This window comes from Lissotriton vulgaris, chromosome 4_1 (assembly GCF_964263255.1).
Source record: "Lissotriton vulgaris chromosome 4_1, aLisVul1.2, whole genome shotgun sequence".
NCBI lineage: Eukaryota > Metazoa > Chordata > Amphibia > Caudata > Salamandridae > Lissotriton > Lissotriton vulgaris.
In genome coordinates this window covers 762,715,399-762,729,311 of record NC_141691.1, presented here as the reverse complement: position 1 = coordinate 762,729,311, position 13,913 = coordinate 762,715,399, and the positions used below count along the sequence as shown (strand labels likewise).

The 13,913-nt window shown below is 45.3% G+C and overlaps 1 protein-coding gene across 2 annotated transcripts in view; it reads left to right on the top strand.

Annotated features, from left to right (window-relative positions):
* Window positions 1-13,913, top strand: part of LOC147722552 (serpin B6-like) — a 276,708-nt gene that overhangs the window by 10,015 nt on the left and 252,780 nt on the right. For both annotated transcript variants that reach the window (XM_086965073.1, XM_086965074.1), the window contains exon 3: window positions 3,402-3,539. In XM_086965073.1, the coding sequence (XP_086821199.1) occupies window positions 3,402-3,539 (138 nt within the window). The remainder of the gene's footprint in view (window positions 1-3,401; window positions 3,540-13,913) is intronic.

The following is a 13,913-nucleotide window of genomic DNA, read 5'->3' as shown; positions in this document are numbered from 1 at the left end:
ATGTGAGGTCCTTGCAGGGCTACTCGCAGTGAGCAGTTCTACCTGATGTTGTTTAAGTTGTATGTGTACCCCAGCATGGTCAGAAATCTGAAACTAATTTACTGAGGAGGTTATTTTCTTCCACATAGCCAGAGGTTTAGAGGTAACACCTGTTTTGGGAATCTCCCTAGAGGATGGAAGACAGCTCGGTAAGTACTTTGTATGAACTGCTGTCTCCTCTGTTTATCATGAAATGGGGTTAACATAGTATGCTTTTCTGTGCCTAGAACACTTACTAACACAAGCGAAACATTGAAGATAGTTTGATCACTGGGCTGACAGACCAGCAGTATTTAATAGTTTTTGTGCTAGAGGAAAAAAGTGTGAACATCGGTAGGTTTCGTATCTAGTCACTGGTTTGCTGTTGAGGTTTTGCATTATGAGCAAGGGTGGTTTGTAGTGAGGCATTTCAGTTACTAATGTAGGCCATCAGGGCACCACTCAGCCTTTTTAGAGGGAGACGCTTGTGCCTCAGGATGTTCTGCAGTCATTTCATGAGCCACTACTTTGGACTATCTGTTATAGCTATGCAAGACTGAAAGCTGACCTTTTAGGAATGTAAGTGATTTGTAACGATTAATGGATATGCCTTGCTTCTCGACTGGTAGAAGAGTATCCTCCTCTTTGAGGGCCCTGTCTTTGTTTTAAAAAGCTGAATCCAAGCGAACAAATTACTTTAACGCTTTTCGACATCTATGCAGTTCAGTGATTGGTATCCTGCACTCCTGTAAACTACATGGTGTAGGTCACTATTCACAGATGTTAGTCACCACCCACTCAAATGCAGGAGATTGGTGCAAAGTGCAGAACCTGGCTCATAAAGGTGCACACAACACTCAAATGCACTACACCCCACAGTTTACAGGGGTTCAGTGCACGAATCGGCAAAGTGCACAGGGGTAGGAGGTACACACCTTTATATCTAAGTGACTGTTGCACTATGAACTGTACCCTTCACCTTAATTATGTGTGGCATGCACCCCGCATTGCTTCATTGCATCTGTGTTGTTGGGGCTCCACCCCAGTGACCGTCTCGCCACCCACCCAGATCTGCGTGATTCTAACTTGACGGCTCCTACAATCTTAATGCAATGCTGCCTACTCTAACCATAATATCACCTTACAATCTACTCTAAATCTGTTCAATCTCTTTCAACCTCCTTCCCGACTGAAACATTACATTTAAGTTCCCTATCTGAGACTAACCTGAAGTGTTTTCTTTCATACTCTAGCTTTGCACACCCCTCTTCTAACTCATCAAGGTCTAAAAATTACCAGCCTGCTCCAACAACCACTCGACCAACCCAGTTGTACACACCGCCCTCCCATGATTCTTTATGAAAAATTATTATTAATTTATGCAGCGAAGCAATTCAATGAGTCAGTTGTGAATAGTCATGGCCAAAAGGGAAAATCATCCCAAATTCTAATGGTGGATATTCTACCCCAAAGCTGGACACCTAAACCTGTGCCAATTGCCACGAATACAAAAAGAACAATTGATGGACAGAAGGCTGAACAATGCCATGCATTCTCCCCAGTACAGAGATCTTGGCCTAAATCCATTGTGTTTTTGCTCCACATGCCATTCCAGTTTAGACCCAGCTATATGCAAATCAGTCTTGTTCCACTTGGAAACAGTCCAGCCCGAACTTCCAGGCCAGGTCCTTCCTGGACTGGAAACCAGTATCCTAGGACCGGTTTCAGAGTATCCCCCCCCTGCATCAGCCAGGGTAGCTTGACTCCGTGGCATGAAGATCAGTGGCCCACGTCTAGGCATACCCGTCCCACTCCGGGTGACAAATGCAAAAAGAACAATGATGGACAGAAAGGTGAACAATGCCATGCATTCACCCAGTACAAAGATCTGGGCCTAAATCAATCATTTTCTTTTCTCCCCATGCCATTCCAGTTTAGACTCAGCCATATGCAAATCAGTCTTGCCCCTGTTCCCTATGGGAACTACCAGGCCAGGTCCTCCCTGGACTGCAAACCAGCATCCTAGGACCGGTTTCATAGTATCACCCATCATCAGCCAGGCTAGTTTGACTCTAGTGGCACGGAGAGAACTAATACAGCACCTCAAATTATGAAAGGTCTTTTGACTCTGAGCTATGAACTGCCCTGAAAGAACTGCATATGAATTGAAGTGCATAGGTTTATAATCTTATGTGTTTCTGCCTAGTCTTTCGTTGTTGAAAAGGGTTTATTTGGGTAGAAATACATTTTTATTAGTAAAGGCAATCCCAACCACTGTTATGTTTTAAATCCTGAGTCTGTGCTTCTCCAGACCAAGCTGTCTCAAAATATGCTACCTACCATTATGGATGAACTGTAACTTCTACGCCTAGTAGTGCTCATTGTCTTTTTGTAGCATTTCATATACAACCATTTACACACTTGTATGACTTATTGTCTCTGTATAATGTTTGTCTGAAATACAATGCTTTAACACCCACAAAAGAAATACATGTGAGAGAGGGGCTATGGAGAGATGAGGGGCACCCTTGGAGGGTGGTAGTGAGGGAATCCATAAGGAAGGAGGTCACGACAGAGCACCAACAAATTTTGTTGCACCCGATGCTGCCAATGCTAAAGCTGGCCCTGGTAGGTGGCTGAGAATTAAAGAAAAAAGAACTGTCCAGTTCGGGTTTCCAGAACAAGTTTATTTGGTGGCCGTGTACAAATTCTGCACTGAAAGCAAATAATTGCACTTCTAAAATAATTGTCTTGTTTAATTGAGCGTTATCAGAAAGGAATGTTTCTTATCGTTGAGTGGCCAGAGTTAAAAGCTTCCACGCATTTCTTCCAACTTCCACAAGTCAATGTGTAGAATAAATTTTAGTAACAAAGGTGATCCTCTAAATCCTGATCTATAGGGCTCCTCTACCTCTGTTAGTCGCCGAAATTCAGCATAAATGGGCATCCATCCATTTATCGCAATATAGAAATGTAAAATATGTTGCCTAATGCAGTTTCTATTAAAAATAGACTACTGTAATTTCTAATTTCCAAACTAGAAAGGCCACGTGTAATGAGGCTAGATAGGTTAAGGTGGCCTCGTTCCCTGCCACCATCACAAATGAGCCGCTGTTAAATAAAATGATGCACACAAGAATGAAACCAGTTTGACTTAAATCGTCAGCAATTTGGAGCTTAGGAGAAAGAATCCAGAAATTAAAACATAGTGGGTTTGGACAGGCACTTTAATAAGGAATGTCTTTTAATCAATTTTAGATATGCCCAACTCCCTTTTCTGATAAGTAAGGGGCTAAAGAGACTCCGTTGTCATGACTGTAAGTGAGGATACTCTGCAGGGGTCTTCAATCAAGAGAATAAATAACCATCTTCTTCCTTCCCAGGCCCTCCAGCTGCACAAGGCCAATGATGTCCACCCCGGGTTCCAGTCCTTGACCTCAGAAATTAACAAATCTGGCACTAAATACCTACTTAGGATTGCCAACAGACTATTTGGGGAGAAGAGCTTCACATTCAACACTGTAAGTTATGTTGATTTTTAAATATTTTACTCCTTGACGGAAGATGCACGTAATTCATGTACCAAAATGTGTTTTTATCCTTGTTGAAGTCTGTTGCACTTTAGACATGGTTCTGTAGTGATGTAATGAAAATAGTCTTCAAATGAACCAAACCTTATTTTATTGCTTCGTAAGCCTGGCACAAATTTCTGGTTTTGTGGCTTTGTAGTCCTGTCCGCTCCTGAGGCGAAAAGCCGGGAGATTTTAACTTGGTTTTAACTTGCTGTTTAAATAACTGTGTGCTTTAAACTTACTGCTGCTTCCACGTGTATCTTCCCGGCGAGCGGAGCTCAGCGCTCACGAGGGATTTCACACACCTGCGCCAGCAGAGGGGAAGACTGCGGCCACGCCCACCACCCTCAGGCCACGCCCCCTCTCCTCTTAGTTTTCAAAAGCGCGCTGAACCACAAGCGCGATTAGAGTCCTGTCCGCTCCTGAGGCGAAAAGCCGGGAGATTTTAACTTGGTTTTAACTTGCTGTTTAAATAACTGTGTGCTTTAAACTTACTGCTGCTTCCACGTGTATCTTCCCGGCGAGCGGAGCTCAGCGCTCACGAGGGATTTCACACACCTGCGCCGGCAGAGGGGAAGACTGCGGCCACGCCCACCACCCTCAGGCCACGCCCCCTCTACAAGGTAAAAAAGACATGTGCTTTCCCCGGAAGCTCAGCGGACGGGCGCAGCGGGCGCGCCGGCTGTGCGCCGAAGGCGCGCCTAAGGCAAGCCCGTCTGCGCCCGTCCGCGACCGCACGGGACCAGGGGCCACAACCCCTGGCCAAAATGAGACTCTGACATGTTGGAGCGCCCAACAACTCCATGACCTATGTCCTGAGTATGCCAAAGCCTGTCTCCACAGCCTGAACGTGGAAGATACCATCAGCTGTAAGGTGTGTCAGTATAACTGGCAAACTAAACCTCCTGCCAGGACTGAACACACTAAGCTTACGTGTGGGCTGCTTAACACCAGATCCATGAGGAAACATTGTCTTGATATTTATGATCTGCTCTCTGACATGAAATTCAATCTACTATTTCTTACGGAGACGTGGCTTGATTCCAATTCAGAGCCAGACATTGTCGCCTCTCTTCCTGCTGGCTATACTCTGGCTCATCTGAACAGACCGCTAGGTAGAGGTGGGGGGATAGGGATAATATCTAAACAGCCATTGAGCTGTCAAATAGAACCTCTCGCTATCGCTGACAGCGAGATAGGAGCTTTCTCCATTAAGGTTAACACGGGGAACACTGTGAATGGCTTACTGATATATCGTCCACCTGGTCCCTCCACCCAGTTCATCTCCAGCCTGACTGAAGGCATTACGGAGACAGCCCTGCGTAGGGATAAGTTTCTGCTCTTGGGTGATCTTAACATCCATCTGGACAATCTAGCAGACAAAGGTATTATTGATTTCTACCAGCAACTTCAATCCCTCCAACTATCGATTGTATCTAAAGCCCCTACCCATCTTAAAGGTCATTTGCTAGATCCCATCTTTGCCAATTGGGCAGGTGTAGAAGCCCAGGCTCCAGTACCTCTCCCCTGGTCTGACCACTTTTTAGTACCTTTTACAATAACTATTCCTGCCAACAATGCCCAAAAGTTTTCCAACACTAAATATCTGAGTCGCAGATGGACTGCTTTCTCTAAGGCTGGGTTTGATTCCGCCCTCACCAATAGTGGCAGCCCAGGAGGGGAGGATGTTGCTACAGCATCCGATAGACTTGATGAGCGCATTACCAATGCCTTAGACAGCATAGCCCCTCTGTGCTACAAGAAACCCGGGAGTAGACCTCTCAAATCTGCCCCTTGGTTTAATGCTGAACTTCGCCTAGCCAAAACTGAATGTAAGCAATTAGAAAGGCAATGGAGGATGGCCTACCTCGACCAAGCTAAATTGAGATATATAGGCAAACGCAGGGAATACCACAATCTAATTAGGCGCGCAAAAACTAACTATTTCTCAGGTAGGATTGGTGAAGCTCATAACTCCACTAAGGAGCTTTTTAAAATCTATAAAGAAATTTCTTTATGCAGCTCATCTGTTGATCCCTCCTTGGTTTCAGTGGAATCCTGTAACCGCATTGCTACCTACTTCTTCGACAAAGTGGCCACTATCTATTCGGCCTTCACAGGGGGAAAGGAGAAGGCAATAGAGTTCAGTGAAAACTCATCATTAGATGAGGGCGTAAATAGGCTAGGCAAATTTGTCACTCCACCATCTAATGAGCTTCAGCAAATCTGCCGCTCGATTAAGTCAGGTTCCCCCCGTGATCCGGCCTCACCGAAACTCCTTGGAGGGAGTATGGAAGCTTTGGAGCCTTACATCAGAGATGTTCTGGATCTTTCTTTTAAAACCGGCACCGTACCCAAAAAGTGGAAGCAAGCGATTGTGCTCCCGCTCCAAAAAAAACCTAATCTCAGTTGGGATAGGCTAGACAATCTTCAGCCTATTTCCCTTCTTCCCTACATGGCCAAAGTGGCAGAGAAGGTGGCCAATCTCCAACTTATGACTTTTGTGGAAGAAGCCAACCTTCTCCATCCGACTCAGTTTGGATTTCGAGCACGCCACTCAACGGAGTCTGCGATGCTTCTGGCAACTGAGACCATTAGGCAAGGAGTAGATGAGGGGCATACCATGGCTCTCATCTTACTCGACCTAAGTGCCGCATTCGACACTGTAGCACACTCCACCTTGCTACAGTGTCTTAACAATGGTGGAGTAAATGGGGTGGCACTCAGTTGGATGCATTCCTTCCTGACTGAGAGGGGCTTTCAGGTCAGACAGGGAGAACACTACTCCCGTGTGTTCAATCTCGATCAAGGGGTTCCCCAGGGCTCTGCCCTCAGCCCCACCCTGTTTAACCTTTACGCCTCCCCTGTTGCCACCATTATAGAAAGTTATGGTATCCAACTGGTATCATACGCTGACGACACACAGCTGGTCATCTCTCTGTCACGGGCACCCGAAACCGCGGCACTCAACTTCAGTGCGTGCATGCAGGAGCTTGCCTCCTGGATGTCTAACAACTGCCTGAAGATGAATGGGTCCAAAACGGAAGTGCTCGTGATGGGGGGGGGGCCGTCTGTGTGGTCCTCAGCATGGTGGCCTGACTGTCTAGGCTCAACCCCCGTGCCGGGTCAACAGGCGAAAAATCTTGGGGTTCTATTCGACTCTGATCTGTCTTTCGCTCCCCAGGTAAATCGGGTGGTTGGTATGTGTTTCGGCATACTTAAGAGCCTACGAAAGGTCCTTGACCTACTGCCGGTCGGTGCTAGACAAACTCTTGTGCATGCCTTGGTTACATCGAGACTTGACTATGCCAACCTATTATATCTGGGTATTACGGCTAAAAGTCTCAACCGTCTCCAAGTACTGCAAAACGCCACAGCCCGGATGGTGCTGAGGCTTCTTAGGAGAACACCCTCTAAAGCCGCCTTGAGGTCCCTTCACTGGCTACCAATCCGTGAAAGGATTACTTTCAAAGCTTTATGCATGTGCCATCGCATCTTTGGAGGTAGAGCACCCGGCTCTTTGAATAGCCTCATCACCCCCTATAGACCAGAGCGGATGCTCAGATCCTCTGGCATGGGTCTGGCTGTTGTCCCCAGAATCCGTAAAGCTCGGATGGGGGGCAGATCTTTCAGGCTCCTTGCAGCCAAGCACTGGAACTTGCTTCCAGCTGAATTGCGCCTCGAACCCTCTGAGACCAAATTTCGTAAAGCCCTCAAAACCCACCTTTTCCGCCTAGCACTACTGTAACTTCCTATCCCTCTTACAGGCTCTCTCTCAGCGCGGGGACACGCCGGAGCGCGTAACCATGCGCTTTACAAAATTCCAAAATAAATAAATATAATCCCTATTTGCAGTGTAATTTGCAGTTCCTATGGCGACGTGCAATATATGCGTGAGAAGCCCCTTCTTATTCATTGGAACACAACATCCATTGTCATTGATGCGTTCAGCAATGCAAATGCCCATGCAATATAAAAGCATTGAATTATTATTGACTTCTCATGGCTTACAGTATACACTTCTGGAGCGGAAGCTATCTATGCGAACAGCTGCTACAAAGTGTGGCGCAGCTTCCGGTATTGGGATAGAGGCAGCAGTTCTTAATTTGTAAAATATTAGGTGCAGGTGCTCAATTTGTAAGAAGGCCCCACCCATGTCCCTGGCTCCAACCACTCCCTTTATTGGTCCCACCCACATCCACAAGCCTCAATATATCATAGCCACCTCCTCACATCTTGAGTTCCGCAAGAAGCCGAAGGCCTGACTCTTCACATTAGCAACTCCGGGGCCTCACGCCTACACAGCTGCTTAAGTGCCTGGATACCCCCTTAGGTGATTATTGTGATCCATAAATCTATTTATCATAACATAATGTAACATATAGGATGGCACTTTCATACTTGTAGAATCACTTTTACAAATTCTGAAAGCATTTGTGTGAATTGTCATTCCCAGAAGTTGATGCAAGGCTAGCGCTAGAATATTTTGGGCAAAAGAATAGCAACTGTTCCTCGGTCTTCTAGAAAAACATGCATGACATTTACAATGTAGACCCTCGCTGTGCAGCATCCCATGTTGATGTAAACACAACACTCATCAAAGTCCTGTACCTCTGCCAAAAAGGTTGAGTGTGTACACACCAGTTGGATACAATTTAGGAATTTCTCTGCCTTATGCAATAGAAAAAAACTTGTTCAGTTGCTGATGGAACTAGACAATTCATTCTGAGCAGCAACTCTCTCCCAGTATTTTGATTTGACAACAGTAACCACAGTAGGTGTGACAGAGGAGGCCTCGTTCCAAAAATTACCTAGGCCCACGTCATACAATAATTTTTTTTACGTAGGCCAACCACTTGATCTTCTTGGAGCTGTTTATACTGAGAATATCAACAAAAACCTCTCTAAATGAACCCAATAAAGTACTGGCGTAAGGGTGGCAAACGCAGATATAGGCTTAAGTTCAAGGTCAGATGTAAAGGGTACTAAGGGGGTGCCTCTCTCCATTACTGTTAGAGCTCTTATAAAGTTGTTCTCACTAGTTCCCAGTTGACCTGCGTGACAGTGGGCCCATAGTTCTGTGCCATATAATACAGCAACCTTTGGTTGGGATTTCTCCATCGCCACTACTGGAAGATTCCGATACTAGGGTAGCTTTTTAGCAAATCTAAGAATAGCCCCAGTTCTATGGGTTAACAAAAGTGACCTTTCAGAAATCTGTGGGGCCCATGATAAGGAAACGGGCAGATAAATCCCTAAATATTTAATTCCTTGACCTTTTCCAAAACTTCCCTTCCCAATCTTGCGGTACCCCTCGACCCCCTGAAATAAGTTAAATGCTTGGTTTTGGATGCATTAATTTGAAGACCATATAACGTACAAAACAGATTAAAATCTGTCAACAAGTGTTTGTAAGCCAGCCCTGATTTTAGCTAGCAGAAATGTGTCCTAAGCAAAGAAATGGGCCAGAACTTTATAGTCTGGAAGCATGGGGGAATCATTGGCACAGATATCAGTTTGTTCCTTTCGGTGTGAGATCCGGACTTCTGGTTAACACTGAAGGCTAGTTACCATTTTGTTTTCAGAATATATAGTGATAAAGAACCATATTCATGTTTGTATATGGCCTCACTAATTCACTACATATCTTTAATACCTGCCAAATTGCTCTTAAAATTTTCAAAACCCAAAGGCCCTCGTTCTGGGGGTTAGGTGATATCAATTTTTTCTTGGTGACAAATATAGCAGTCGAATAGGGATGACAAGTAATGCAGCAAGTACTGAATTCACAATGCCTTCTACTCTGGTATCTAATTAGCCTGCAATTGGTTGCGGTTTCTGATTACGGCAGTAATTCCCTCAATTTCTAAGGGCACTGTCGGGATCCCAGTGCGGGACATTGTGATATTCCTGCATCCAGGAAATACTGATACCAATGGTATCCAGCACAAACCCCTTTCATTCCAATTCGCAGCAAAAGTAGTGCACATTTTTACTAATACATTGCATTTGCAGAACGCCTAATATCCACAATGCTTATCTGTCTTTGCAAACCTCTGCTTCCCCTGCCACTAGAGTCACAGAAATGTATGAATTCTAGCCTTGCACATACGATTTACCTACAATTCCATATTTTTAGAGTTACAAAATTACAGACAAACCTTTCTGGCAAGTTTACTCATTATCATTAACAAGAGAGTAACCTTAAGGCAATAAAAGCCAAAGTCTGGCAGAAATCTGCATCTTTTGCAAATTTCACTTGTTTCTGCTTTTTCTTTGTTGGCAAAATAATCTCCCATTTAGATTAAAGGCTTCTTCTATACATTCTGAAAATAGGAAGGGGATTGATTTGTTTACAAACCCAATTTGCAAACTGTCTGCATTCTTTTTATATCAGTAAATACATAAATTAGAAATGATCACAGAAAATGGAAAACATTTTTGCTTTGCCGTTATTTACCCATTCCAAAATGACAGTCCAGTTTTTGTGAAAACACTCTTATTTCCACTCCAATGGAAAGCAACAGAGGAAAATCCACCAATATGGTGGATTTTTTTCCTGGTCATTCGTAGGATTAGGGTGTGAAAACCTAAAATTAAGCTTCTGTAAATAAGGATGTTGAAAAATGATTCTGTAATCCAACGTTTTGCAGCTGCCATTTTTTTGGAGGATTTAGTACCCAAGTGACTGGGCTGAGTCCAGCATGAGTCTCTGACCAGTAACACTGCTTAGTACAATATTCCAGCAGTGATAAGTATGCGGTCAGTACTGGTGACTTTTCTAAAAATGGTTTCATGCTTGCTTCGTTTTCTAAATCTTTACATAGAAAAATCCCTTTGTTAGAGTTCCACTATATATATATCTTACCAGGTTCTTAATAGTAATTTAATATTTGTGATGTTTCCTAATCGCATTGTTTCTCTGCAGGTTTTGCATTGATGTTTTCAAATGTATGATTATCTACTTATGATGTCTTTTAAATTCCAAGGGTCATATAACTTAATCCGAACAAGTCGAGCAATAACCTGCCCACTGTACCTATGCAAGTGGAGCCGGAAATTTGCAAAGATGCTAAAGTAAAAAAAAAAGCAAATGGGAAAACCTGTAGAGTATTTAGGTGAGAATTCCAGTTTTTTGCCCCTACCTCCTCCAAACTCTTCAGTTTGTCACTACGCTATTACAGAACCATGCCAGACAGAATTATCATTTTGTGTAGTCAAAGATTTTGGCAGGCTTAGTGCGAGCAGGATGCAATCTGCTTCAACATGTTGTTTCACTAAAAAAACAAACTGACCTAGACTGAGTGTAGTGCAGCACGTGCACTATGAGAGTGAAGTAGAGCGCAGCCTTCCCTCTGGCAACCATCGTCCGATTTTTACATGGCAATAAATCTGAAGCGCAGGCCGGGCCCTCAGCACAGATTAAAATAAACGTGCCTAAATGCAGGAAAGTGATTTCTTTTTGGTGCGTGCAGGTGCAGCCTACTTTGTCGGAAACGGAGAGTACATCACCCAATGAATGAGCATGGTGAGAGCCATCTAACTATCCCACCATCGCAGTGCCTCTGAAACCCTTCCAACCCTGGTACGTCACCCCCACAACCAGAACACACTAGCCCAGGACTTGGGTCTGATGCTTCTCCGTGATCTGCACACACACAAGACTAGGGTTGGTGTTTGTGAGTATGGTATGTAGCAGCCGATTAGGCGCTGTCGCGGAGGTCTCATTGCACCGAGCCGCCATCTTGGGGGAACTGGAGGGTTGACGGTCCAGTAGCCTGGCCCCTCCCGCCCTCACCTGTATTTAGTCAGCGTATCTGACTCCGCACGCATTGGATTTGGCAGCAGACATTCCTGAGGCGGAAAGCTGGGAAGGCTGCGGCGCTTTCTTTTAAAAAATGTTACTACTTTTAAACTGTGTTTTGTCCTTATGCATATTGCTTTTTTATCTTGCACTCACTTGCTGACACTTGATAGGGCTGCACCCCTCCCCTGGACACCACGCAGCTGATTACGCGCTGTCGCAGAGGTTTCGTTACACCGAGCGCCATCTTGGGGGAACTGGAGGGTTGACGGTCCAGTAGCCTGGCCCCTCCCACCCTCCCCTTCTAGGTATGGCTGGTCTCTCTCGGCCGTCAGCGGGCGCGCCGAAGGCAAGCCCGTCTGCGCCCGTCCGCGACCAAGACGTGGCCGGGGCCGGTCCCCCTGCCCGATTTGTATAGCAATGCAGGTATGACTTACAAGCGTTCAGAGTTATTTGCTCTGAGACCCCCACGGTGCCTTCCTGGCCCTCTACTTACACCGGACACTTGGAGCCCGGATTATGCCTGTAGGGACTGATTTTCATCTCTCCCATCATGAACTCAGGAACAGTCCTTCCCACGCTCGGAGCTTCAACTTCTCTCAGGGATCAGGATCCTCTGTGACCCTGAGAGTGGCTTTGGTCAATTGTAGATCACTGGTTAGACATGCCGTTGACATCTGGCAGTCTCTCCAGGACAACAACTGGGATCTTCTTTTTCTTACCGAAACGTGGCTGAATGATACCACGAACCCTGCTATCACTTTAGCCATCCCGGAAGGCTACAGTATCATCTGTACTAATAGACCCAATGGCAAACAGGGGGGTGGTGTTGCACTCATTCACAAGTCCAAATGGACTGCTATAATTCCTTCATACGATCAAATTGACTGCATTGAGGGACTGCCTTTCTGCATCAAGATATCCCCTTCAATTTCTTGCTCAGGACTATTGATTTATCGCCCCCCTCACTCCAGCACTTCACATCTGCCTGCCTTGGCGGATTACATCACCCAGGCTAGCGCACGATATGCTTTAGGGGACTTTAATCTTCATGTGGAAGATGAGTCTTGCCCTCACAGTAAAAGCCTTATTTCGACGCTACGGGCATGCACTTTAGTCCAAAGGGTGGAGTTACCTACGCATAAAGCTGGTCACACACTGGACCTGATTTGTTCCAATTTGACCAACATCCAGGTAGCTAATCCCGTACCGGTGATCGGGTCATATCATTATCTCATCCCCTTTGTGATCGATATTCCTCACCCTGATAGGCCCGTATTGGCTCCCAAGGCATCAGGAAGAAACTGGAGTCAAATCACTCCAGGAATACTTAAACTCGCAGCCTAGTCCAGCTTCAGATTTGGACACTCGTATTGCCAATCTGGATGTCTCGATCGGCCAGGCCATGGAGGCATTGGCCCGTTTGAAGCCTATTAAAACCCACAAGTCAGCACCATCAGCCCCTTGGTATTCTGATCTTCGCCAGAAAAAAGCCTTGTGTAAAGCCCTGGAACGAGCCTGGAGGCAGAAGTATTCCTTGGAAAGCAAAGCTATTTACAGGAGGGCCCTTAAGGAATACCGTAGATTGATTGTGGAACATAAAAGGGCCTATTTGGCCTCCAGAATCAATAAAGCCAGCAATGGCGCGAGAGATTATCAGCATTGTTAGATCCTTTACGGACCCTCAAGCGCTGAATGCTATGTTTCCTTCTTCGAGACTCGACTAGTAAGTGCAGAAAGTGGTCGACCTGTTTCTCGCAGGTGTGCAATGACTAGCGATTCACCAGGACCGATGTAAGAAGTTAATCTGTCTAAATTGAATGATCTACTGAAGTATCAAATATTCATTTCAGACTATAAAATGATCAGAGATGGTGTACCTGTGTTTCGCTGTATCTTGCCTGAATTGGGAGACAAAGGGAGCAAATCACAACAGGTAAAGAAATCGCAAACAATCGTAAGTAACCTTGTACACAGTGTTCCATGCTTGTGAAAGTGCCGCTAGCATGTGGGTAAAAACAATAATGGGTATAATCCTCAGTGAGCATGGTGGTTGGCATGCCCCTGTGGAAAATGCAGATAAAAACAATAACAGCAGCATTCTTGTAGGTGTCGGGGAACACCTTATTCACCTATTGGTCAAGTGTGTATGCAACAACAGTACCTGGCGGGTAGTACATTGGGTAAACGACCTCTGTAGTTAGGCTAGGTGTGACAAGAAAGTAACAGTAGACCTAATGGAACACACGCCTATTCATCCGCCTTTTGTAAAAAAGCAAGCCAGCAAGGAGTTCGACTGGGAAAGGTAAGTGAAGAATTAGGCCATCATCACATAATCGGTGAGTTGACACATACAGGCATATCGGGAGGGCTAATGGGGTAATGTGAAGATTGGTATAATACTAGTGGAACATGCCCCGTGTTTCTGAGCCTCACGTGTGTTGGTCTATATCAGGGGTCCCCAAATTGGTCTTGGAGGGCCGGATCCAGGCCAGATTTTTAAAATTACTACATGTATC